This window comes from Chiloscyllium punctatum, chromosome 5, assembly GCF_047496795.1.
Source record: "Chiloscyllium punctatum isolate Juve2018m chromosome 5, sChiPun1.3, whole genome shotgun sequence".
Taxonomy (NCBI): domain Eukaryota; kingdom Metazoa; phylum Chordata; class Chondrichthyes; order Orectolobiformes; family Hemiscylliidae; genus Chiloscyllium; species Chiloscyllium punctatum.
This window is the reverse complement of record NC_092743.1, coordinates 143474084-143501897: the sequence shown is the minus strand read 5'-3', so window position 1 is coordinate 143501897 and position 27814 is coordinate 143474084. Positions and strand designations below refer to the sequence as shown.

The 27814-nt window shown below is 42.5% G+C and overlaps 1 protein-coding gene across 1 annotated transcript in view; it reads left to right on the top strand.

The window, feature by feature from the left end:
* Positions 1–27814, top strand: part of chd7 (chromodomain helicase DNA binding protein 7) — a 350049-nt gene that overhangs the window by 147714 nt on the left and 174521 nt on the right. Inside the window, exon 4 of the mRNA XM_072571578.1 lies at positions 8506–8641. Coding sequence (XP_072427679.1) covers positions 8506–8641 — 136 coding nt within the window. The remainder of the gene's footprint in view (positions 1–8505; positions 8642–27814) is intronic.

Sequence of the window (27814 nt, the reverse complement as noted above, 5' to 3'; positions counted from 1 at the left end):
AAAGGGGTCATGAAATAGCTTTAATGAGCAGAATTAAGGAGAATCCCAAAACCTTTTATTCTTACATAAGAAGCAAGCGGGTAACTAGAGAAAGGATTGGTCCACTAAAGGATAATGAAGGAAGGCTGTATGCCGAACCTGAGAGAATGGGTGAGATTCTGAATGATTACTTTGCATCAGTGCTCACGGAGAGGAACATCAATGCTGAGATTAGAGATAGACGTTTGATTTTCTCGACCACGTTGACATAAGCAGGGAAGATGTGTTGGGTAGGATAGAGATTATTAAGGTGGACAAATCCCCAGGACTGGATGGGATCTATCCCATGGTTGCTGAGGGAGGCAAGAGAGGAAAAAGCTGGCACCCTGACCGATATCTTTGTGGCATCCTTAAACATAGGTGAGATGCCGGAGGACTGGAGGGTTGCTCAAGTTGTCCCCCATACAAGGAGGGTAGTAAGGATATTCCGTGTAACTATAGCCCAGTGAGCCTGATGTCAGTGGTGGGAGAATTGCTGGAGAAGGTACTGAGGGATAGGATCTATTTATATTTGGAAAAGAATGGGCTTATCAATAGACAATAGTTGTAGGAGTAGGCCATTCTGCCCTTCGAGCCTGCATCACCATTCAATATGATCATGGCTGATCATCCTTGATCAGTATCCTGTTCCTGCCTTATCTCCATAACCCTTGATTCCACTATCCTTGAGAACTCTATCCAACTCTTTCTTAAATGAATCCAGAGACTGGGCCTCCACTGCCCTCTGGGGCAGAGCATTCCACACACCCACCACACTCTGGGTGAAGATGTTTCTCCTCATTTCTGTCCTAAATGGTCTACCCTGTATTTTTAAGCTATGTCCTCTGGTTCGGCCCTCACCCATCAGCGGAAACGTGTTTCCTGCCTCCAGAGTGTCCAATCCTTTAATAATCTTATGTCTCAATCAGATCCCCTCTCAGTCTTCTAAACTCAAGGGTATACAATCCCAGTCGTTTCAGTCTTTCAGCGTAAGGTAGTCCTGCCATTCCAGGAATTGACCTCGTGAACGTACTTTGCACTCCCTCAATAGCCAGAATGTCTTTCCTCAAATTTAGAGACCAGAACTGCACACGGTACTCCAGGTGTGGTCTGACCAGGGCCCTGTTGCAGAAGAACCTCTTTGTTTCAAAACTCAATCCCTCTTGTTATGAAGGCCAGCATGCTATTAACCGCCTTCACTACCTGCTGTACCTGCATGCTTACCTTCATTGACTGGTGTACAAGAACATGCAGATCTCTCTGTACTGCCCCTTTACCTAAATTGATTCCATTTAGGTAGTAATCTGCCTTCCTGTTCTTGCCACCCAAGTGCATAACCATACATTTATCCACATTAAACTGCATCTGACCACTCACCTAACTTGTCCAGGTCACCCTGTAATCTCCTAACATCCTCCTCACATTTCACCCTGCCACCCAGCTTAGTATCATCAGCAAATTTGCTAATGTTATTACTAATACCATCTTCTATATCATTAATATATATTGTAAAAAGCTGCGGTCCTGGGACTAATCCCTGCAGTACTCCACTGGTCACTGCCTGCCATTCCAAAATGGAGATGTTTATCAATACTCTTTGCTGCCTATCATCCAACCAACTTTCAATCCAAGTTAATACTTTGCCCCCAATACCATGCACCCTAATTTTGCTCACTAACCTTTATCAAAGGCTTTCTGAAAGTCCAGGTACACTACATCTACTGGATCTCCCTCGTCCATCTTCAGAGTTACATCCTCAGAGAATTCCAGAAGATTAGTCAAGCATGATTTCCCCTTCATAAATCCTTGCTGACTCTGACCTATCCTGTTACTACTATCCAGATGTGTCTTAATTTCATCCTTTATAATAGACTCCAGCATCTTTCCCACCACTGAGGTCAGACTAACTGGTCTATAATTTCCTGTTTTCTCTCTCCCACCTTTTTAAAAAAGTGGTACCACATTAGCCACCCTCCAATCCGCAGGAACTGATCCCGAATCTATCGAACTCTGGAAAATAATCACCAACGCATCCACGATTTCCCGAGCCACCCCCTTCAGTACCCTGGGGTGTACGCCATCAGGCCTCGGGGACTTATCAACCTTCAGACCTAACAGTCTCTCTAACATCAATTCCTGGCAAATATAAATTCCCTTCAGTTCAGTTCCTTCTGCCACTGTTACCTCTGGGAGATTGCTGGTGTCTTCCCCAGTGAACACAGATCTGAAGTACCAATTCAATTCTTCTGCCATTTCTTTGTTCCCCGTAATATATTCCCCTGTTTCTGTCTTCAAGGGCCCAATTTTAGTCTTAACCATTTTTTTGCCTTTCACATACCTAAAAAATCTTTTACTATCCTCCTTTATATTATTCGCCAGTTTACCTTCGTACCTCATTTTTTCTCTGCGTATTTCCTTCTTAGTAATCCTCTGTTGTTCTCTAAAAGCTTCCCAGTCCTCCGTTTTCCCACTTTGCTATGTTATACTTTTTCTCTTTTAATTTTATATGTTTCTTAACTTCCCTCGTCAGCCACAGCCACCCATGCCTCTTCCTAGGATCTTTCTTCCTTTTTGGAATGAACTGATCCTGCAACTTCTGCATTATACACAGAAATATCCGCCATTGTTCCTGCACTGTCATCCCTGCTAAGGTATTGCACCATTGAACATTGGCCAGCTCCTCCATCATAGCTCCATAGTTCCCTTTATTCAACAGAAGTATTGTCACTTCCGATTGTACCCTCTCCCACTCAAATTGCAGATTGAAGCTTATTGTATTATGGTCACTACTTCCCAATGGCTCTTTCGCTTTGAGGTCTCTGATCAATTCCGGTTCGTTGTACAATACCAGATCCAGAATTGCCTTCTCCCTGGTAGGCTCCAGCACCAGCTGTTCTAAGAATCTATCTCTGAGGCACTCCACAAAGTCTCTTTCTTGAGGTCCAATACCATCCTGATTCTCCCAGTCTACCTGCATGTTGAAATCCCCCATAACAACTGTAGTAACATCTTTGCGACAGGCCAATTTCAGCTCCTGATTTAACTTAAATCCGACATCCAGACTACTGTTTGGGGGCCTGTAGATAACTCCCAAGAGGGTCTTTTTACCCTTAGTATGGATAGAGCTGAGAAATACTGATTCTACATCCCCTGATTCTCGGGCCCCTCCATGAAAGGGACTGAATATCATCCCTTACCAACATGGCCACCCCACCCCCTCTGCCAGTCAGTCTGTCCTTACGATAGGACGTGTAGCCTTGAATATTCATTTCCCAGGCCCTGTCCACTTGAAGTCACGTCTGTTATCCCCACAATATCGTATCTGCCAATTTCCAAAAGAGCCTCAAGCTCATCCATCTTATTTCTAATACTTCGTGCATTCATGTATAGTATTTTTAATTTGTTACTGCCCTCGCCCTTCCCATCAACTCCTTTTTCACTCAACCTTACAGCATGATCCCTTTCCAAGTTTTCTGCTTCATTGATACCGTTGTCTTTCTTGACGTCCCTTGTTCTAACTTTCCCTCCAATTTCCTTCTTAAACATCCAGTTTGTCCCCTCCCCTCCGCTATTTAGTTTAAACATAGCTGTGTTGCAGTTGCAAACCTGCCTGCCAGAATGCTGGTCCCCAACCTATTAAGGTGCAGACCGTCTCTCTTGTAGAATTTATGCTGACCACAAAACATACCCCAGTGGTCCAAGAATTTAAATCCTTGCTTCCTGCACCAGTTCCCTAGCCACACATTCAAGTCCATTATCTCCGTTTCTGGTCTCACCAGCTCGAGGAACTGGAAGCAAACCGGAGATGACCACCTTGGACGTCCTGCTTTTCAGCCTTCTTCCTAGTTCTCCGAAGTCCCACTGTAATATGTTCCTCTTCTTCCCAACATCATTTGTGCCGACATGTACCACCACCTCTAGCTCTTCACCTTCGTCCTTGTTGATTTCCTGCACTCTGTCTGTGATGTCTTTAACCCTGGCACCAGGAAGGCAACACACCATCCTTAAGTCCCGTCTGCTGCCACAAAAACCCCGGTCAGTTCCTCTCACTATGGAGTCCCCTATTACCACGGCTCTGTGCGATGTCCGACTCTTCCGCTCTGTCTCCACGCCAACATTTGATTGACAGACCTGGCCGTCTCGTGGACTGGCAGTGTCATCTGTCTCTACTGTTTCCAAAAGATTCAACTTGTTCCTGACAGGTACTTCCCCCGGGGTCTCTTGCACCTGTCTCCTCTCTGCCTTCCTCATCGTCTGCTCTCTTCTGGTACGATTGGTGTAATAACCTCGCTGAAGGTCTTGTCCAGAAAGATCTCATTCTCTCGGATGAGCCTAAGGTCCTCGAGTTCTTTCATCAGTGCTGCAATATGCTCTGTCAGTAGCTGAATGTGCACAGACTTTCCACACTTATACGAGCCAGACACACCAGAGTCGTTGACCTCCCACATCAAGCATGTAGTACACTGAACCAGCTTGGCAGTCAATTCTTCACTCTCTTCAACTGTGGCGTAATCACTTCACTCAACCTTCTTGTCAAAGACTTCTGAGCAAAAGCCTCACTCTCCAATCCACAGGAACTTCCTTGGACCCTTTTTTTTGGGGCAAGTCTGTGGACTTTTAATTTAGGTTAGGGAGGGAGCGCAGCCCTACTTTGTAGGACCTGGGATCTAGAACACACCCACTCAAATAACTATCACTTACCTTCCCGACTGGCTTTGCACTCTGCCTTCACTTCCACCCAGCTCCTGCCACACTCTGATGCAAAAAGACCATTGGTGTCGAGGTAAGTTCTTAAATAACAATTATCAGTGATAGGCAACATGATTTTGTGCGGAGGAGATCATGCCGTAACAACTTAGAGTTCTTTGTGGAAGTGACCAAGTTGATAGATGAAGGATGGACTGTAGATGTCATATACATGGACTTTAGTAAGGCATTTGATAAGGTACCCCATGGTAAACTAATGGAGAAAGTGAAGTCACATGGTGTGCAGGGTGTTCTAGCTACGTGGGTAAAGAACTGGTTGAGCAACAGGAGACAGAGTAGTAGTTGAAGGGAGTTTATCGAAATGGAGAAATGTGACCAGTCGTGTTCCACAAGGATCAGTGCTGGGGCCACTGTTGTTTGTAATATACATCAATGGAAGACGGCATTGTTGGTATGATCAAGTTTGCAGATGACACGAAGATCGGTGGAGTCGCAGAAAGCGTAGGGTACTGTCAAAGAATACAGGAGAATATAGATAGACAGGAGAATTGGCAGATGAAGTTCAATCCAGACAAATGTGAGGTGATGCATTTTGGCAAATCCAATTCTAGAGTGAATTATACAGTAAACCAAAGCGCCTTGGGAAAAGTTGATGAGCAGAGATATCTGGGAGTTCAGGTCAATTGTACTCTGAAGGTTGCTACACAGGTGGATAGAGTAGTCAAGAAGGCATATAGTATGCTTGCCTTCATTAGATGGAGTATTAAGTATAAGAGCTGGGAAGTCATGTTAAAATTGTACAAGACATTGGTTTGGCTGCATTTAGAATACTGTGTACAGTTCTGGTCGCCACATTTCCAAAAGGATGTGGACGCTTTGGAGGGTGCAGAGAAGGTTTATGAGGATGTTGCCTGGTATGGAAGATGCTAGCTATGAAGAGAGGTTGAACAGGTTAGGTTTGTTTTCATTAGAAAAAAGGAGATTGAGGGTACCTGATTGAGGTCTATAAAATTTACGAAGGGTATAGACAATGTAGATAGAGATAAGCTTTTTCCCAGAGTGAGGGATTCAATAATGAGGTCACGCTTTCAAGGTGAGAGGTGAAAAGTTTAAGGGAGATAAACGTGGCAAGTACTTTACCCAGAGGGTGGTAGGTGCCTGTAACGCGTTGCCAGCAGAGGTGGTAGAGGCAGGCACGGTAGATTCATTTAAGAAGCGTCTGGACAGATGCATGAGTAGGTGGGGAGCAGAGGGATACAGATGGTTAGGGATTGGGCAGCAGGTTTTGACAGTACATTTGGATCGACCCAACTTGGAGGGCCGAAGGGCCTGTTCCTGGGCTGTACATTTTCTTAAGTCGTTTCCAGTTTTCACTCTCTCTTAAAGGTACAGAACACCTATAATTTCATCACAGTTGTATGTCACTGCCACCTCTGGTGGCTTTTCCTTGTTGGTGGGGCAGGACAGTCAATCAGTCAAGGCATTATAATTACACATTCTGGAGGTTGTGATGGAGCTGTATATAATGTTAGTTCGAGCACAATTGGAGTAGTGTGTGTAGTCCTGGTCACTGCACTATAGAAAGAAATGATTGCATGAGAGATAGTGAAGAGATTCAACAGGATGTTACAAAAACTGAAATTACTGGAAAAGCTCAGTAGATCTGGCAACATCTGTGGAGAGAAATCAGCTGATGTTTTTGATCAAATGACCCTAGCTACCATCAGTTCTGAGGAAGGGTCACTTGACCCAAAACATTAACTGATTTCTCTCAGCTGCTGCCAGACCTGAGCTTTTCCAGCAATTTCTGATTTACAGCATTCGCAGTTCTTTCTTTCCCCCAACAGGATGTTGTCCAGGCTGAACTGCTTATGCTATGAAGAGAGGCTAGATAAGCTGGGGCTGTTCTACTTAGAGCAGAGAAGGCTAAAAGGGGACATGGTTGAGGTGTACACAGTTCTGAGGGACATCGACAGGGGAGACAGGGAGAAACCTTTCCCCTTAGGTGACAGATCACTGCCAGAGGGCACAGTTTTAAGGCAAAGGGCAGGAGGTTTAGAGGGGAATATTATTTTTCACCCAGAGAGTTATAGATAGTATAGAACTCATTGCCTGAAATGGTGGTAGAGACATTTAAGAACTAAGCCAATAGGAAGAGGAGTAGGTCATTCAGCCCCTCAAGCCTACTCCACCATTTCAATACAATCAGCTCAATAGGTGAGCTCTTTAAGCACAGTAGTGTATAAGGCTGTGGATTAAGTGCTGGATATGGGATTAAAATGGGTGAATGTTTGATGACCAGTGCAGATATGAGCCGAAGAGTCTCTTTCTATGCTGTAAAAACTGACAATGAAAAGCCCAGGAATAGTTTGTTAGGCCAATTGGATGGAGTTTGATGCCGTCATTTCCTTGCCTGGGTCATTGTCAGGTGGTCCATCTGGTTTCATTCATTTCTTCAAATTTCATAATGATCTGGTATAACCACTTAGCTTGTGAGGCCATCTCAAAGAACCTTTAAGAATTAACCACTTTGCAGGTCCGAAGTCAGTAGAGCAGCGGGTAAGGACAGCAGATCTCCTTCCCCAAAGAAGGACCAAATGGGTTTTTGTCATAATCGCAATCAGCAATGGGTTTTGGGCTTGCAGTAGACTAACTTTTAACTCCTAATTTATTAACTGAATTCAAGTTCCACCAATTGCCATGATGGGATTTGAACCCCTATTCCCAGAGATTTCGCTTGAGTTACTGGTTTACTGTTTTGTACTTTGCACAAATGGTTGGCCTTAGGTAATGAGCCACGAAGCTGGTAAATAGCCAAATGATGTTAAGTTGCCTGTCCACACCCATGCATGTTTTTGCAGCAGGAGCTTTTGAATAGCCAGGTCAATGGCAGTTTCTTCTTCCAGTCAATAAAGGCTAAAATTATTAAACCAGCTCGGTCAGACACCAGGAATTTTAAATAGGATCCTTTGGTTTTTGGGGCGTTCTGTTCATTGCTCAGCAATGGTAACTAACTTAGTGCAAATCCATGGATATTATTTCACTACAGTATGGTGTTTCACTTGGAGCTGGTGTACTTGGCCAGCTCCCCACACAGCAGCAGGTGCACGGTGGCCTGGATCTTGCAGGAGCTGGTAGTGCTGCACTTGTAATCGGCCAGGTGGGAAGCCTCTCCCGCGATCACTCAGAAATATCATAGATGAATGAGTACATGATGTGCATGGTATCAAGGTGAACCTGCTTCATCATCGTTTTTCTAGATATTCATGAAGTAACTTTTTGACTTTGACTTTCTCCTCCTGCCGCTCTTGGCTGACACCTTCTTCACTGCTTTCATCATGCCCACCTTTTCCTCGACCATGGTGCCAGCCAACTTCATTTTGTCAAAGTATATAACTACGCAGGTTAGTTGACTGTAGAGGGACCATGGAAGGTGTGGAGTGGGGAAAGACAAGTTTGTATATATCAGCCCTTGAACAGCTCAGATATGTTTTAAGAAACTCAATGTAGATTGGTTGTTGAGTGGTCTTGCTATGAATTTGAAGAATTGGTGGAATATATCTAGAGTGAGTGATCTAATTTATTTGAGAATTGTGTTAAATTAAGTACGATTAAATTTGAAACTGTAATGCACAGGATTCTAATTTTGCCTGTTCGTTGTGCTCTTATTTTTGGAGAGAAAACAGTCGCAAAAAGAATTAATGGATTCTTTTGGATTTTGGATAGGAATGGTTTTGGTTTTTAGCCTCCTGTATACTAATAGATGTTAATGTTTTGTAGCAACAAGAAAAGTACCCCGGAATCAACTGTTGGAAAGAAAAAAGGCAAAAGGAAACATGAATCTTCCCCTGAAAATTCAGACATGGACAAAACCCCACCTCCATCTCCACCAGAAGAGGATGAATTAGGAGTGCAGGTGAATGCAGCCTCTGATTTATACAAGTATAAATGTAAAGTTTTGATTGAGAGTCATGCATATAAGATACGTAATTAATAGAGTATTATGACCTTCATGTGTTTTGTAATGGAATGATTAGTGTACGTCTTTATATTGCCATTGTTTTCACTTCTAATCTGTTCAGGTAGAAATGTTTTCCAGCTAGCTGTGTTTGCTTATGACAGAAGTCTGTTGAAATAATTGGAAACTTTTAATGAAACTTCTGTTATCAGTGCAATTAAAGTCAATATAATCATTTCACTAGTTCATTGCACATTGAAAGGTCAGGCAACACGTATGGAAGAAGAAAATTAAAGTAAAATCAGTGACCTGAAATGTTAAGCCTGTTTTCTGCCCACAAGTATACAGTATATTAGTATTTCCAGTATTGTTTAATTTGTTTAAAGACAGTTTCATGCTTGTCTGTTGTTGTGGGGAAAATCACCAGTCTCGGAGTCAGAATTGGGATTCAACGACCGAGTTTATTGTACCAAGAAACCAGAGCTCTGGGGAGAGAGGGAGAGATGTCTGGCTGTGAGCTTTCTCTCACCCTCTGAGCACGTCACGATTTTTTATACATTTCATGGAATAATGGTCTGGATATCGAGGCTTTGTTTGCGTAGCATGGTTTGTTTACAGAAAACATTACAGAGTCATTGGCAGTTTCAGAGGAATGTTAGAATCATTGTCAGTTTCAGCAGCTACGCAGAAGTCCATTGCTGCAGTAATTGGTTGTGATCATTCTTTCTGAGAAGGAAGATTGTTTTCCATTACTGCAAATCTAAGGTATTAACACTTAGTCTCAGGTAGTTAACATTTCTACTGAAGGAGGTGGCTAGACTCTGACACTTCGGGCAGTAGATGTTACTGATTTATATCCTCTCCTCCACTCGTCTTAAACTAATTAATTATGTGTTCTGTGTCAATTGTGCTGGTATCCTGTTAGTCTCGGGCAGTATCTGTGTTTGCTTCGCTGTACTTTACCACGTAATGGCTCAATGGCCATCTTGTGTGTTAAACGACCAAATTGTGGCTCCATAGCCATCTTGTGTCCGTGTCCCTTGTCAGCACCCCTTTTGTCAACAGGATTCCTGATGAAGGGCTTTTGCCCGAAACATTGATTTTCCTGCTCCTCTGGTGTTGCTTGACCTGCTGTGCTTTCCCAGCACCACTCTAACCATGCCCCGTGTCAAGTTTGGAAGTAATATAGTAAACTATTATTTGTCCTTTGTAGAGGCAGTTTAGTGAACTAGAGAAAATTCATTAAAATCATTCCCTAACCAAACACATTTTAAAAAATGCATGGTTCAGTAATTATAGTGGATAGCAATGTCCATTTCCACTATTTAAAAAAAAATTATATGAAAGGAATTTGAGTAAATTGTCACAATTTAACTATCTGAAATAAGCAATATCACATCTAAAATTGATTTGAATCCAACTGTGTATTTACTTTGGAGCAAATCATGTCTAACTTTGTTTGATTTGTATTTCTATACCTTGTGGATTACAAAGAGAGGTCAGAAGTCACAGGGCACCAGGTTATAGTCCAACAGGTATATTTGAAATCACAAGCTTTCGCAGCACTGCTCCTTCGTCAGGTGAAGTGAAGCAAAGCGCATAGGCACATAATTAATCAGCAGAGTGATCAAATGATCATACAAATCGTGTGAGTGGCATGTCGACAGGCTGAGTAATAAGTCACTGCAGGTGATCAGAAGTATTAAATGGTGTGAGTAAAGTGTCAATAGCTGAATAGCAAGTGAGGCATGACTGACAATCCAATTAAATGAGGCAGAGAGATAATTACGAAAAATTAAAAATGAGGTGGTGTTGGAGACAAACCAAATGTCTGGAACAACATTTTAAAGGTATGAGTTGCATCCTGAGAGTCTAACCACAGTCATAGGTAATCCAAAACTGTCCAAATTAAGGTAGCGAGATCGTAACCAGTTATCAAGGTGATGGTGGCAAAACAGGGCAGTAAGGAATGTTTAGGAGAAAGTGAGGACTGAAGATGCTGGAGACCAGAATTGAAAAGTGTGGCGCTGGAAAAGCGCAGCAGGTCAGGCAGCATCCGAGGAGCAGGAGAATCGAGGTTTTGGGCATAAGCCCTTCTTCAGGAATGAGGCTGGAGTGCCAAGCGGGCCAAGATAAAAGGTAAGTTTGGTGGGGGGGGGGGAATTTGGGGGAGGGGCCAGTGCCTGTTTCTCTCTCCCCCCCCCCCCCCCCCCCCCCCCTAATCTCACCACACTTTTCAACTCAAGTAAGCAATGTTTAACAAGTACAGCACAGTGTGGTGAGGTTACACGTAGCAAGTCATGAACACAAGATCACAATTGAGGCCACCTTCATGGGCACAGAACTTGGCTACAGTTTGTGCTTGGTAATTCTGCATTATGTATCTCAAAGGCTGACTTGGAGTACGCTTACCTGAAGATTGGAGGCTGAATACCCTTGACCACTGAAACGTTTCCCAACTGGGAGGGAACATTGCGGTCTGATGATTGTTGTGCTGTGTCCATTCATCCATTGTCGTAGTATCTTCATGGTCTCACCAATATACCATCTCTCTGGGCATCCTTGCCTGCAGTGTATGAGAGAGACTCCATTGGCTGGGTCAAATTAGTATCTGCCGTGTAGGTGGTGGGTGGTATTCCCACATATGGTAATTTGTATGTTGATAGTTCGGCATTTCTTGCAGAGGTTGCCATGGCAGGATTGTGTGACATTGTGTTTGATGTTGTCCTGAAGGCTGGATATTTGCTGTGAACAGTGGTCTCTTTAAGGTTTGGCTATTGCTTGAAGGCAGGAAGTGGGGTATAGGAATGATCTTGGCGAGATGCTCATCATCATCAATAATATGTTGAAGACTGCAAAGAACTTGGTGTAGTTTCTCTATGCTAGGGAAGTACTGGACAATGAAGGGTGCTCGATCAGTTATGTCCTGTGTCTGTCTTTTGAGGAGGTCATTGCTGTGGCACATCTGAACTGTTGGTCGATGAGTTGAGCATGGTATCCCATTCTTATGAGGGTATCTTTAGTTGTCCATTGCGTTCCTCCTCATCTGAGCAGATCCTATGCATTTCTCTAGGTCCCACCCTAGACATAGAGTCATGCCGACCAGATATTGTAAATAAATCTAACCCCATTTGCTATATGTCATCCCCTTTGGGCAAGCCCTGCATATACACAGGATCTGCTCAGATGATGGGGAGCACGGAACAATGACCAGACAGCAGTGTTCCCTCCCAGCTGGGGAACATTTCAGTGGAACTGGACGTTCAGCCTCCAATCCTGGGTAGGTGTTCTCCAAGATGGCCTTTGAGATACACGCACACACAAGCGTGCACACAAGCACAGAATCACCAAGCAGAAGCTGATGGCCAAGTTCTGTACCAGTAAAGACAGCCTCAACTGTGATCTTGGGTTCATGTCATGCTACATATAACTTCACCATACTGTTCTGTATCTGTAAAATTTTGCTTACTGTCCTGTTTTGACACCACCTTGATAACTTATCTCTCTACCTTAATTCATTTGTACAGTTTTAGATTAGTTGTTACTTTTGTTAGACCATTGATATGTGGCACTTATGTCTATCATGTTATTCCAGCCATTTAGTTTGTCTTCAGCACCATCTTTTGATTTGTTGGAATTATCAGTCTGCTTCAATTAATTGGATTATAGGTCATCCCTTCACTTGCTATTCAGCCTGTCAACACTCCACTCACACTATTTATATGACCTTTTGATTTCTCTGCCTATTAATTCTGTCTTGGTGCTTTTCTTCACTTCACCTGACAAAGGACACTCCAAAAGCTTGTGATTTCAAATAAACCTGCTGGATTATAATCTGATGTGTGACTCGACCTTGTCCACCCCAGTCCAACACCAGCACCTCCACAAGAATCAAGGGACATAGTTTAATTTGTGACTTGAGAAAATTATCCTGTTTGTTTGGAAATGCATTTACTTTTGGTTTCCTTGTGTTGAATGGTGCTTTAGAAAACAGTAAAAGAGAGAAAGATTGAGAATGTGTTTTATGCAGTGACAGACAAGTTTTTTCCAGTAAAACCGAACCATCCAGAAGGTTACTTTTGAGAGAAGCAGGCATTCAGAGTGAAAAGACCGTTACCAGCAACAACTTAGTTTAGCAGCCAGCCTCCGCAACAGTCTGGGTAGAAGAAAAGATGTCCTCGGCGGCTTGGAGGTTAGTAAGAGAAAAGTTTTAGAATCTGAAGTCTTGAAGGAATTTGAGGAAGATCTCCTACAAGGCTGTTGAATGTATGAGTTAAGGAGTTAGTGATGTGATTTTGCCTCCAGGATATCTTTACCTGATGCAGCAATGCTTCTGATGTGCCTTGTAACAAAGGGATTAGATGTGGATAATGTGGTATTGAAAGATCCAGCAGATATTTATTACTGCTCAGTAATGTAAACACATTTGATATTTACAAGCACACCTGTGTCTGACTGACAAGCTATTTGATGATTATAGAGTAACATGCTTCCATCAGCATGTCGTGCTTCATGGTCTGTGTTAAAGAGCCTCAAATGTTTATATACTAAGCTCATATGCTGTCAGGCAATATTGATATAATGAGCATGTCTCTTGCAAGCTGTGCTAACAACTGGCTCTAAGACATAAAATTGTATTTGAGCTGTTTCGTTTAAGGCTCACATGAAAAGACACTAATGGGAGAATTGAAAAATAGACTGAGGTTTGAGTATCTGTAAGGTTATTGTTGAGGGTAATAGGGTTGAATATTTTTTGATACTTGTAATATCCATTATATAAGAATGATTTGAAATAGTTTGTCTTTTTTCCTTCTGAATGTAGTAAACTTTGTTCTTCCATTTAAAAAAGTAGATTAACCACTACATTAAACAAACAGCATGTAATAAAAAAAACTGTCAAGGTAGGTTTCACTCAGGGATTCTGAATTGTTCAGAAGCTATGCTTCTGATGTGTGTCAAGTTTTGGAGAAAAACTAACCAAAGCATATGAGTTGTCCAAGAAGAATGCTCAACAAACTGAAAACTAGAGCAGACAACAAGGCCAAAGCTTAATTTTGTTGCTGAAAACCTTTTTCTGGTAATTATTTAAGGCAAGTTTCACAAGACTGTACCAAGTCAAAATGAAATTCCATAATAATTCATAGCGAGTAGAATCTTAGAATCCCTACAGTGTGGGAAAGGGCCCTTTGGTCTAACAACTCCACACTGACTCTTCAAAGAGTAGCCCACCCAGGCCCATTCTCCCGCACCTCCACTAATTATCCTATATTTACCCCTGATTAATGCACGTAACTTATACGTTCCTGAACACGATGGACCATATAGCATGGCCAGTTCACCTAACCAGTGCCGCTTTGGATTGTAGGAGGAAACCAGAGCACCCAAAGGAAACTCACGCAGACATGGGGAGAATGTGCAAACTCCAGAGAGACAGTCGTCCAAGGCTGGAATTGAACCTGGGTCCCTGGCGCTGTGAGGCAACAGTGCTAACCACTGAGCCACCGTGCCGCCCCAGGTTCTATTCTCTCTTTTGTTATTCTTTTTCCTTTAATATAAATAATCTTTTTGAATTCACCCTAATCATCTTAACCAAGCCTATCTCATGTCCCCTTTACACCCTCCTGATCTCCAGTAACCTCCTGTATCCCCATTATATCTCCAGGGTTTCCTTGATCCCAGTTGCTTGTACCTGAGCCATGCCCCCCTCCCTTTTACTTGGGGTAATTTTCCAAAATTTGCTGGACTCTGGGGCAGTTCCAGCAGATTGAAAACAACAAATATGATGCCACTGCTTTTTTAAAAAAAAGGTACAAAATTCCTTGCCACACATGGAGCAGATGAATGGTCTCTCCCCAGTGTTACTGCAAAAGATTTCCAGCTGAAACGGATAATGGAATTCTTTAACAAAATCCTCATTTCTACGGTTTTTCCGTGGTGCTGAACAAACGGGACTGAATGGATGGGTTTCCAGTTATGATGGATAATTGAAAGCTACACTGCGGTCATCACTTTTCCAGTGTTTCTCCACAGCCCTGGAACTGTTATGACAATGCCAATTGACCTGCCATGATTGATAATTAACTCCTTTACAACAATCCCATTTTCATAATTTTTCCATGGTGCAGGTATCCTTGTGTCTTTCTGGTTGCATGGTTAATTGAAGACTTGTCCTCATACAAAACAAATTTGTGGCTTAATTGTTCCTGGGAAATGTGCTATGTTTCTTTCAGACTTTTAAGAACAATGAAATCTCTCTTTACAGTCATTCCAGACAGGAGGACTCATCCTGTGCATGTGGTGTTAGTACATTAAAGAGATATTGTAACAGTCAGAAAAGTCTGTTTATGGTGGTGAAAGAAAAGTAAGGACAGAGCTTAAAATATTTAAATGATTTTTGAGAATGATTCGGGAATTGAAAATTTTAAAGTCAACCCTTCAGTAATCTTATTGAATAATGTGGAGATATTTAAAAGGTTAGATGGGAATATTATGTAATCTCCCAGAATTACTTAAATCAATTTGAGTAAATAGGCTAGGTTATAAGGCATGGTATTAAAGTAGGGGATGTGCCACCCATTGAACAAACATCCATATATCCTTAACCCAGACAAGTTAGGTCAGATGTGGAAAGAGATCTGGTTTACAATGGACCTAGACATTATTGAATTGAGTCAATGTAACTGGAGCTCCCTTATTTTGATGGTACTGAAGCCAGAGGGATCACAAACAGTATATATAGATCATCACAAAGTCCAGTTAAAGTAACAGGTGGGATCATATCCAATTCCACAATTGGAGAATTACATTGAGAGAGTTAGGTAAACACAATTTGTTACAAAAACTGGTTGAATAAGGCTATTGGCAAGTTTCATTGATGCAGCTAAAGGGATATTAGCATTTGTAACCACAGATGAACTTTCTAAATGTTAAATCATGCTGTTCACACTGAAACTTATTGGCAACTTTTCAATGATGAATTGAAAAGATCATTGAAGGATTATGCAGCTGTGTTGCATACACAGATTTTTTTCAACCAAACCTGAGAGACGCATTTACAATAAGTGAGCAAATTGTTCAGTCAATTGTTAAGAGTAACTTGGATAATAAAGCTTGGATAAAAAATGAATTTTCCAGAGCAAAAGTGATTTTTTTGGGCCAAACTGTAGGATAAGGCGAAAGAGTGAGAGCTATCTTAGAATTTCCCATGGCTAAGACAAGATGAGAGAATTTTCAGTATAATGGCATAAGTGGATTCTAGTAGAAGTTGGTTCCAAATTTCAACATTGCAGTGACTCCTTTGACAAATTTGTTTAAAGGGCAAAAAATGTAAATGAACAGAAGACTCTTTGTGTACCTTTGATAACTTGAAAGCTGTATTGAACACTGCACAGTTTTAACATCACTAAATTACGCTAAGCCATTTGTACTGTTGGTGCCAGCTTATGTTAGTGTTGGTGCAGTGTTATTACAAGAGGGCAACATGAGTATCAAACAACCAATCTGTTAGTTTTCATGTGAATTGAATGCATGTCAACAGAAATGTTCAACTCTGGAAAAACAATTAGAGTTTAGTATTGGTTCTACAGCATTGAAGTCTACATGTCTAACAACTGTGCAGATGCAGTTTTTTAAGAATCCCAACGGTGTGGAAACAAGCCCTTCCACCTAAAAAGTCCACACTGACCCCTACCCCTACCCCTACCCCTACCCAATTGTCCCACATCTACTCCTGACTAATGAACCTAACCTACACACCCCTGAATACTATGGGCAATTTAGCATACTAATTCACCTAACCCCCACATCTTTGGATTGTGGGAGGAAACCAGAGCACCCAGAGAAAACCCACGCAGACACTGCGAGAATGTGGAAACTCCACACAGACAGTCACCCGAGGTTGGAATCGATCCAGAGTCCCTGGTGCTGTGAGGCAGCAGTGCCAACCAGTGAGCCACCGTGCCACCCAGTTGTTTATGTGGATTGTAACCTTGAACATTTTTGGAACAATTTCATAACTAGAATTTGAGACTTTGGAGTTTAATGCTACTTTCATGGAGTTTATCATTCATGAAACATAGAGGCAATGTCTTAGGTGGTATTGCCGAAGAATTTAGGAAAAACAGATCAGAGCAGGAGTTAATGGTAAGGTCCTGAGGGAGTGTTGCTGAACAAAGTGACCTTGGAGTGCAGGTTCATAGCTCCTTGAAAGTGGAGTTGCAGGTAGATAGGATAGTGAAGAAAGCATTTGCTATGCCTTCCTTTGGTCAAGTGTATTGAGTACAGGAGTTGGGAGGTCATGTTACAGCTGTACAGGACTTTGGTTAGGCCACTGTTGGAATATTGCATGCAGTTCTGGTCTTCCTATCGGAAAGATGTTGTGAAACTTGAAAGGGTTCAGAAAAGATTTACAAGGATGTTGCCAGGATCAGAGGATTTGAGTTATAGGGAGAGGTTGAATAGGCTGGGGCTTTTTTCCCTGGTGCATCGGAGGCTGAGGGGTGATCTTTATAGATGTTTATAAAATCATGAGGGGCTTGGAAAAGATAAAAAGACAAAATCTTTTCCCTGGGGTGGGGGAGTCCAGAATCGGAGGGCATTTGTTTAGGGTGTGAGGGAAAAGATGTAAAAGAGACCCAAGGGGCAACTTTCTCATTGAGGGTGGTGCGTGTATGGAGTGAGCTGCCAGAGGAAGTGGTGGAGGCCGGTATAATTGCAGCATTTAAAAGATATTTGGATGGGTATATGAATAGGAAGGGTTTGAAGGTATATAGGCCGGGTGCTGGCAAATGGGACTAGATTAGGTTGGGACATCTGGTCAGCATGGGCGAGTTGGACCGAAGGGTCTATTTCTCTGCTATATATCTCTATGACCCTATAATAAATGCTGGAAATATGCAGGAGAGAATTGGTTGCTATTGTAGATATGGATTCTTTTGTGCAAATTGGAAGGTGTTCTGCACTCAAAATTATCGTTTAGTCATGATGAGGCTGTTAGTTAGTTCCAACATTTCCTGTGTATCTCTTTGCCATTCATTATGATATTCATTGTTTAGACAATTTCCACCAGATTTCATCTTTGCAGTCTTTCCAAACCTTGTTTGTCTATGTTTGATATTATGTTTCTTCCTTTTCCTGAGCCCAGCCCCATCACTTTTTCAGTTTCAATGGTAGAGTTGCCTATCTGACAGGTTTCACAGTCCTGATTTTTAAAATAGATTTACAGATGCAGGCTAATCTACATTTCTAGTGTTTTGAGTTTGTTATCATAACCATGTCCACCTGGACAAATTATCAAATCATTGGTACAGCCTCACATGCTGTTGATTTAACTTTGTTATATACTATCTCCTGGTACAGTGTTTAAAAAAAATCCAATTTTGGACCCCAGCTTTCAGAAAGATGTAAAAGCATCAGGGAGTGTGCAAAAACAAAAGTTTGAGAGCGATGTTTCAGGACAATATGAATAGATGGCGAAGCAGTAATTCTCTTAGAGAAGAGAATGATGAGGGGAGATTTGATCAAAGCGCTCAAAACTACAAGGGTCAGGACAGATGGATAGAGAATAACTGTTCTAATTGGTGCAGGGTAAAGCCACTAGCAGTGATACAAGAAAAACCTTTTTACGTAGCATACAATTTGCATCTGGAGTGTAATGGAGACAGTTTCAACCATGGCTTTCCAAAGGCAATTGGATGATCATCTGGGAAAAAAATCACTTCTAAAGCTCTGGGGAAGGAGCAGGAGAATAGGTCTAGCTGAGGTTTCACGGGGAGACCCACCATGGAAACAGTGAGCTGAATAACTTCCCCATATTCTATCCATTCTCTGATTTGGTGGTAATCAATTAGACACCTGTCCTTGTGCTTTTGCCAGGTCTTTGTTATCCTTAGCTATGTGCAGGGAAAGTGCATTAGAGCAATGTATAGACAACTTATAGTGCCATTTGTTTCCTACTTAGTTTTATGTTTTACCTCACATTGTTTATACATAGTTTGAGTGAAAAACCGATTCACAGATTGTATACCTGGTTCATTTTCTTTAAAGAGCACACTTGCACGGGGGAAATTCCACTTTTTGGAAGTGTGTTAGGCCTTGGAATGTGGGTACAGCTGGTATGGCCAGCATTTATTACCCATTCCTACTTATCCCGTAGAAACAGGTGATGAGCCATTTTCTTCAAACTACTGCAATCACTGAAAATACTTCTATTGTTGGATGGATAGTTTTAAGATTTTGAATGAGCAGAAATGAAAATATGGATTGTTTATCCAAGTCAAGCAAGGATGTGACTAGGAAACATAGAAAACATAGAAAATAGGTGCAGGAGTAGGCCATTTGGCACTGCGCCACCATTCAATACGATCATGGCTGATCATGCAATCTCAGTATCCCATTCCCACCCTCTCCCATACCCCTTTATTCCTTTAGCCAAAAGGGCCACATCCAGCTCCCTCTTGGATATATCTAACAGACTGGCCCCAACAGCTTCCTGTGGGAGAGACTTCCACAGGTCCACAACTCTCCGAGTGAAGACATTCTTCCTCATCTCAGTCCTGAATGGCTTACCCCTTTATTCTTAGACGGTGACCCCTAGAGTTCTGTACCTCCCCAGCATCGGGAACATTCTTCCCCCATCTATCCTGTCCAGTTCATCAGGATTCTACATGTTTCCATGGATTCCCCCCTCGTTCTCCTAAATTGCAGCTAGTAAAGCCCAGTTGATTCAGCTTTTCCTCGTCTGTCAGTCCTGCCATCCCAGGGATCAGTCTGGTGAACCCTCGCTGGACTCCCTCAGGAGCAAGAACACCCTTCCTCAGACTAGGAAAACAAAACTGCGCACAATCCTCAGGGTGTGACCTCACCAAGGTCTTGTTTAAGGTGCATCTTGATAGATACATGAATGGGAGGAGAATAGAGGGATAAAAACTGCATAAGGGCAATAAAATGCAGGTTAAATAAGGATCAGGAATTGGCGCATGCTTTGTGGGCTGAAAAGTCTGTTCCTGTGCCAGTTATTGAATCATAGAATCCCTACAGTGTGGAAACAGGCCACTCAGCCCAACAGGTCCACACCAACTCTCTGGCGAGTATCCCATCCAGACTCATTCCCCTACACGATTACTCTACAGTTCCCCTGACTAATGCACCTAACCTAAACATGCCTGAACACTATGGGCAATTTAGCATGGCCAATTCACCTAATCTGCACGCTGTTAGACCGTGGGAGGAAATCAGAGCACAATTTGAATTGTATTTATTCTACTGTATTGTATTATATCCAGCACCACTGATGGAAAGGTTTAGGGAGGACATTCCAGAACATATGACTGTGGCAGCTGAAGGGACAGCCATTAATAGTGAAACGTAGAATGCATGAGGGGGTAGAATTAGAGGAGCACAGAGATTTCAGAGATTTGTTGGGCTGGGCGAGGTCACGGAGCTAGGGGGTACTGAATTATGCTAATGTGTCTTTTAGCCCCAGCAGGGTATCTTTACAGATGTGTTATCCCTTGTAGAAACCCAGATGTGGGTAACATAGCATTGAAAGATCTAACTGAGCTCACAAATGCATGTTAACATAAAAGTCACAGGCATTTTGTGTCTGGGCTGACAACAGGTTAATCAGTGACAAACAGTAGCCTACATCCATCAGCATGTCATGCATCAAGTGGCCCTAGTTAAGCTGGAATCAGAGACCGTTTCACCCTCCAGAGTATTTCTGCAGGTTTTCTCCCGGTCATTATCCACGCTTTTGGAAATTCTCAGACGAACACAGATAATGCTTTCTTTGAAATTTTTGTTGTCTTATCAAAGTTCTAGCAGCTCGTCAGGAAATAGAGCCAGGGGAAGTGACTACACAAGGGAGGTGCTGGAAATAATTTCACCCTTTAATACCTTTACTGACCCAGAGCACAGGCATCTAACGTTTAATACGTGGTTTTATTAAAATGAGCAACTGAGGTTCAAAGTCATTTTATTTTCATAAAGCATAAAGCAAACTCCTGTGTGGAGTTTGCACATTCTCCCCGTGTCTGCGTGGGTTTCCTCCGGGTGCTCCGGTTTCCTCCCACAGTTCAAAAATGTGCAGGTCGGGTGAATTGGCCACGCTAAATTGCCCATAGTGTTAGAGGTAGGGGTAAATGTAGGGGAAGGGGTATGGGTGGGTGCGCTTCGGCGGGTCGGTGTGGACTTGTTGGGCCGAAGGGCCTGTTTCCACACTGTAAGTAATCTAATCTAATCAATGAGATGAAAAGGTTTATTGGAATGTGCTTTGAGATCTAAAGAATAATTCCATGATCAAACACTCCTAGTGAGGAAGCTGTGCTTATCAGTGAACACTGTAACCTTGTCTCTGACCTACGATTGCTTCATGCCTCGTCCCCTCTGACAGTAGACAATAGGTGCCGGAGTAGGCCATTCTGCCCTTCGAGCCTGCACCACCATTCAATATGATCATCCTTAATCAGTATCCTGTTCCTGCCTCATCTCCATAACCCTTGATTCCACTATCCTTGAGCGCTCTATCCAGCTCTTTCTTAAATGAATCCAGAGACTGGGCCTCCACTGCCCTCTGGGGCAGAGCATTCCACACAGCCACCACTCTCTGGGTGAAGACGTTTCTCCTCATCTCTGTCCTAAATGGTCTACCCCATATTTTTAAGCTGTGTCCTCTGGTTCAACACTCGCCCTTCAGTGGAAACAGGTTTCCTGCCTCCAGAGTGTCCAATCCTTTAGCAATCTTATATGTCTCAATCCGATCCCCTCTCAGTCTTCTAAACTCAAGGATATACAAGCCCAGTCGCTCCAGTCTTTCAGTGTAAGGTAGCCCTGCCATTCCAGGAATTGACTTGTGAACCTACGCGACACTCCCTCAATAGCCAGAATGTCTTTCCTCAAATTTGGAGACCAGAACTGCACACAATATTCCAGGTGTGGTCTCACCAGGGCCCTGTACAGCTGCAGAAGAACCTCTTTGCTTCTCTACTCAATCCCTCTTGTTATGAAGGCCGGCATGCTGTTAACCTCCTTCACTACCTGCTGTACCTGCGTGCTTACCTTCATTGACTGGTGTACAAGAACACGCAGATCTCTCTGTACTGCCCCTTTACCTAAATTGATTCCATTTAGGTAGTAGTCTGCCTTCCTGTTCTTGCCACCAAAGTGGATAACCAAGGGACCTTGGAGCCGATGACCCAAAGCATTTACTGCATTTGTCTTAAATCCTTAAGATTGTGGGTTTGAGAGGTGCATTTGAGAAAACCTAGAGGAGTTTCTGCACTACACCTTGTGGATGGTGCACACTGCGAACCTGGTGAGACAGTGATGGAGAGTGTGAACACTTACAGTCGCTGTTGGGAGTCATCCATGTGAACTCCTTGCCTTGAATAATGTTTAGCTTCAACTGGTGTTGGAGTTGCACTTATCCAGGTCAATAGAGAGTATTCCATCAAAATCCTGACTTGTACCTAAGAATGTAAGAAATAAAAGCAAGAGAAGGTTATTCAGCCCTTTATACTTGTGCTGTATAACAAAGCTGGTTTGATTATGGCCTTACTCCACTTTCCTGCTTTGCTCTATTATCATTCAAAAATCTGTTTAACTTGGCTTTTATGTATTCATTGCTCTTTGCAGAAGAGACTTCTAAAAATTAATTGCCTCCTCTAGATAAATTTCTCCTTTGTCTCCCTCATATATAAACACTACTAATTTTAAAACTGTGTGCCTTTGTTCTAGATGGCCCCAAGAGAGGAAATATCTTTTCAACATCTGCCCTGCCAAGGTCCTTCTTCTGAATCTTCTCATTCTTCTAACCTGGAGAGATCATAGGCCTGAGCTACTGCACCTTTCCTAATGAGAGAGAGCCCTCATCTTTGTCATCAGCGTCATTTCCCTTCTCTGAATTATTTCCATCTAGGGTATGTCCCTCCCACAGAACGTGACCAAAACTGTACAATGCAATGTCACTTTGTAGAGTTCTCCTATATTTTTAAATTCCATTCTCCTGGCAACAAAGGCCAGCAGTCCATTTCCCATCCTACTTATTTGTTATGTCTGCATGTTGGACTTTTGGCAATTCACATACAAAAATCACCAGATTAGTCCGTACTGCAGCACATGATCATCGTCTTCCATTTAAAGATCAATGTGCTTTTCCATTTTCCTTCCAGAGGTCCATATTTTCCCACATGATATTTCACTTGCCTATTTTTTGTTGCCCAATCATTTAACCTACCTCTATCTCTTTTGCAGACTGTTTGTATGCTCCTCATAAATTGTTTTCCTATCCCTACTTATATAATCAGCAAATTTATGTACAATTTCATTTGTCATTCACGTAGTTCATAAACAATTTAGGCTACAGCTTGATAACTGAGGCACTCCATTAGTTGTTGCCATTTTGAAAATGGCAGTTATCCCGAATCTCTACATCCTGTTAGACAACAAGTTCTCTATTCATGCTGATATATCACCCCACACATCTAAACTCTTCACTTGTCCAGTAACCTTTTAGGTGGCATCCTGTTGAATGGCCTTTGGAAAACTAAATTTACTCTTTCTTGCTTATTCATCCACCCTGATGATATACTTCTAAAAAACAAATACATTTGTCATTTTCCTTTTGCTGCAAGTGTGTTGATTCTACCTGATGGTATAATTTTCTAAATATCCTGAAACTGCCTCTATTGCAATTTCTCAACGACAAATGTGAGACAAAATGATCCATAGTTTCCTGGTTTAGGGTGAGGGGGCAAAGATATGAGAGACCCTAAGGGGCAATTTTTTTACGCAGAGGGTAGTATGTATATGGAATTAGCTACCAAAGGAAGTGGTGGAGACTAGTACAATTACTGCATTCAAAAGGCATCAGGATAGATATATGAATAGGAAGGGTTTGGAGGAATATGGGCCAGGTGCTGACAGGTAGGACTAGATTGGGTTGGGATATCTGGTAGGCATGGACGAGTTGGACTGAAGGGTCTGTTTCCGTGCTGTGCACTCGAAACAAAGAATAAAGAAAACTTATGGCCCAGGAACAAGCCCTTCAGCCCTCCAAGCCTGAGCCGATCCAAATCCACTGTCTGAACCTATCGCCCAATTCCGAAGGATCTGTATCCTTCTGCTCCCCACCTACTCATCCATCTGTCCAGACGCACCTGAAATGAATCTACCGTGTCTGCTTCTACTACCGCTGCTGGTAACGTGTTCCTGACACCCACCACCGTCTGTGTAAAGTACTTGCCGCGTGTATCCCCCCTTAAACTTTTCACTTCTTACCTTGAAAGCGCGACCTCTCATTATTGAATCCCTCATGCTGGGAGAAAGCTTATCTCTGTCCACCCTGTCTTTACCCTTCGCAATTTTGTACACATCAATCAGGTCCCCCCTCAATCTCCTTTTTTTTTCTAATGAAAACAAACCTAATCTACTCAACCTCTCTTCATAGCTAGCACATTCCATACCAGGCAACATCCTCATAAACCTTCTCTGCATCCTCTCCAAAGCGTCCACATCCTTTTGGTAATGTGGCGACCAGAACTGTACACAGTATTCTGAAAGTGGCCAAACCAATGTCTTGTACAATTTTAACATGACCTGCCAGCTCTTATACTCAATACCCCTGTCTGATGAAGCATACCATATGCCGCCTTGATCATTCTATCCACCTGTGCAGCAACCTTCAGGGTACAATGGACCTGCACTCCCAGATCTCTCTGCTCATCAACTTTTCCCAAGGCTCTTCCACTTATTGTAGAGTTAGCTTTAGAATTAGATCTTCCGAAATGCATCACCTCACATTTGCCTGGATTGAACTCCATCTGCCACTTCTTCTCTGCCTAATTCTCCAGTCTATCTATATTCTCTTGTATTCTTTGACAGTCCCCTATGCTTACTGCTACTCCACCAATCTTCGTGTCATCTGCAAACCTGCTGATTATACCAACAATGCCCTCTTTCAGATCATTTATGTTTCCCACAAACAACAGTGGCCCCAACACTGACCCCTGTGGAACACCACTGGTCACTTTTCTCCATTTCAAGAAACTCCCTTCAATTACTACTCTCTGTCTCCTGTTGCTCAACCAGTTCTTTATCCACCTGCTAGAACACCCTGTGACTTCACTTTCTCCATTAGTTTACCATGGGGAAACCTTGGCAAACTTCTTACTAAGGTCCATGTGTATGACATCTACAGCCCTTCCTTCATCTATCAACTTGGTCACTTCCTCAAAGGACTGTATTAATTTGGTAAGGCACAATCTCCCCCACACAAAACCATGTTGCGTATCACTGATAAGCCCATTCTTTTCTAAATATAAATAGACCTCATCCCTCAGTACCTTTTCCAGCAACTTTCCCACCACAAACATCAGGCTCACTGGTCTGTAGTTACTCAGAATATCCCTACTACCCTTTTTGTGCAGGTGGACAACATTAGCAACTCTCCAGTCCTCCAGCACTTCACCTGTACAGCATTCTGTTCTGAGGATATCTATTACTTATGCCCTTCCTACTCAAGTGTTTGACTTTTCCCGTGCAATTGTTAAGCTAAACGTCAGGCATAAAGAGAAGTGTTAAAAGTGTAATTTTCCAGAGATGATTTTGGTGGAGAAAAATGGATGAGGTTATCCTGTCAGGATATCCTTACAGTTCATATCAGAATCAATATTAATTCCTTACTGTCCATGGTGCCAAACCTGCTGAATTTCTCCATTTTTTTTGCTTGTTTCAAAAATCCTCTTCCATTGTTATTATTTACTCTGTTGTTGAAGGAGGCATGTCATTCTTGAGAAACTAGTAAAACGTTCAGCAAAGTAACATTTATTCCTCAAGCTGACTTTCAGGATGTGGATTATTGTGAAGATCCCTGACTGAAACCAACACTGACTTAAACACTGACTTGGTTTAAATCCTCAGGGATAGAGCTCAAAATAAACCAAGTCAGTGGGCAAGTCGCCCTGTAAGTCTCAAAAGTCAATGTGAAAAATCAAAGGCAATAATGCAAATATAGTTGGCCCTGTATGTGGAACTTCGCATCACGGTTGCTTCATTGCAAACAGCAAGTGCAGGTGTATCATTGAGAGCAGAAAGAAAATGCAAAGTTTGTTTGGAGGACTAGCAATCTTGGGAGAAGTCACCATGTATAAGCACTATTCCTCCAATCTCGCATTGTCTCTCCCATGTTTGCTCCTTCGGCACCAACAGGCAAAGTCTTTCTCTCTCACTGCTTCAGAAACAAAAGTCTGATTGGGGGGGAACAGGAAAGACTAGAGAGAGGGACGTTTGATTGAGGTGGTTCTGTTGACCATTAAATTTATGCATCTTCCTGGCGATCTATGAGAAGAAGCAGAGCCAAAGAGAGAAATTGGAGGAATCAACCAGTACACCCTGTAACAAGACCTGTGCAGATAGCTCTACCAGGCCTGCTCCCCAAGGAAGACAACAGCTCGTGGAGAGAGCGCCTGTCTTATTTTAAATTTCCTGTGACATTGGGGATATTCCTGAGAGTTTGAATGTCTTGATTGGGCTCCATTTTGAAATTATTTTTTTCAATCCTCAAGGCTGATTTAATGGCTGACTGATGTCTTTCTATTACATTTCACATGTTTTGTTTCTACAATGTTGACCTCTTATGGAACTGACTTGAGTTCTTTATCAGTGACATTTTAGATCCTCTGATGGATCTACTTTAAATATGTTTCTTAACCTGATTGTTTCTGACCTGGTGGATAACTGTGGAGTAACATTAAGCCATAAAGGTCATAACAGTCCGAAATCTGACTCCTGTGTAGTGCTTATTTCAGTTGAGGTGTTGGTAGTGCTCCATTTTTTTGGATCATTGGGACCTTTTCACGTGTAGAAATGACCTGTATAGGAAGGATGGGCTCCACTTGAATTGGAAGGTGATCAATATCCTTGTTGGGAGATTTGCTAGTGCTACTCAGGGAGGCATTAAACTAGTAAGGTTGGGGAAATCAAAGCAATAGTGAGAAGGCGGAGGCTGGTACTGTAGAAGAGCAAGCCATTCAAGACCTTGACCAAGAACAAGGTAAGATTGCATTTACTTCAATGCAAGAAGCCTTTTTTCCTTTATTCATTTGTGGGATGAGGGTGTGGCTAGCTAGACAGCATTTATTGCCTAGCCTTAATTGCCCACAGGGCAGTTGAGAGTAACCACATTGCTGTGGGTCTGAAGTATGGCTTGCATGTGACCTGGTAAAGATGGCAGTTTCCTTCCCGAAAGGACATCATTGAGCCACATGGACTTTTCCAACAGTTGATGATTGTCATCATCAGACTCTTAATTCCAGAATTTTTTTGAATTCAAACTTCACCAATCTGGCAGGATTCAAACCTGGGACCCCAGACCCTTAACTGGGTCTTTGAATTAACAGTCCAGCGATACTCTCCTTGACAGGTAAGGCAGATGAACTGAAGGCATGGTTGAGAACATGGGACTGGCCATCACAAATGTGGCTTAGGGGTGGACTGGACTGGCTGCTTCATGTTCTGGGGTTTAGGTGCTTTGGAAGGATAGAAAGGGGGCTAAGAGAGGAAGGGGGGTGTAGCGGGTTTGGTTAGGGATAACATTGTGACTGTACTTGGAAGATATTCTTGGGAGATCACCTAGTGAAGCTTTGTGGGTGGAACTGAGTAACAAGAAAGGGATGATTACCTTATTGGGGTTGTATTATAGCACCCCCCCCTCCCCACACATAGTCAGCAGGAAATTGAAAAGCAGACCTCATATCTGTAAGAAAAATAGGGCTCTCATGGGGATTTTAACTCTCTAAACATAGACTACGATAATGTAAAGTGCTTGGTGGAGAGGAATTTGTGTGTACAAGAAAACTATCTTCAATATGCAGATGTACCTAGTAGAGAAGGAGCAATCTTTGATCTTCCATTGGGAAATAAGGCAGGACAAGTGACTGAGATGTCAATGGGGAGAACTTTGGGGCAAGTGATGATAATTACATTAGTTTTAAAATAGCTGTAGAAAAGAATATAATTCATCAAGAAGTTGAGTTCTAAACTGGAGCAAGGCTAATTTTGACAATATTAGACAAGAACTTGCAAAAGTTGATTGGGAGAGGCTATTCACAGGTGAAGGGACAGTTGGGAAATGGG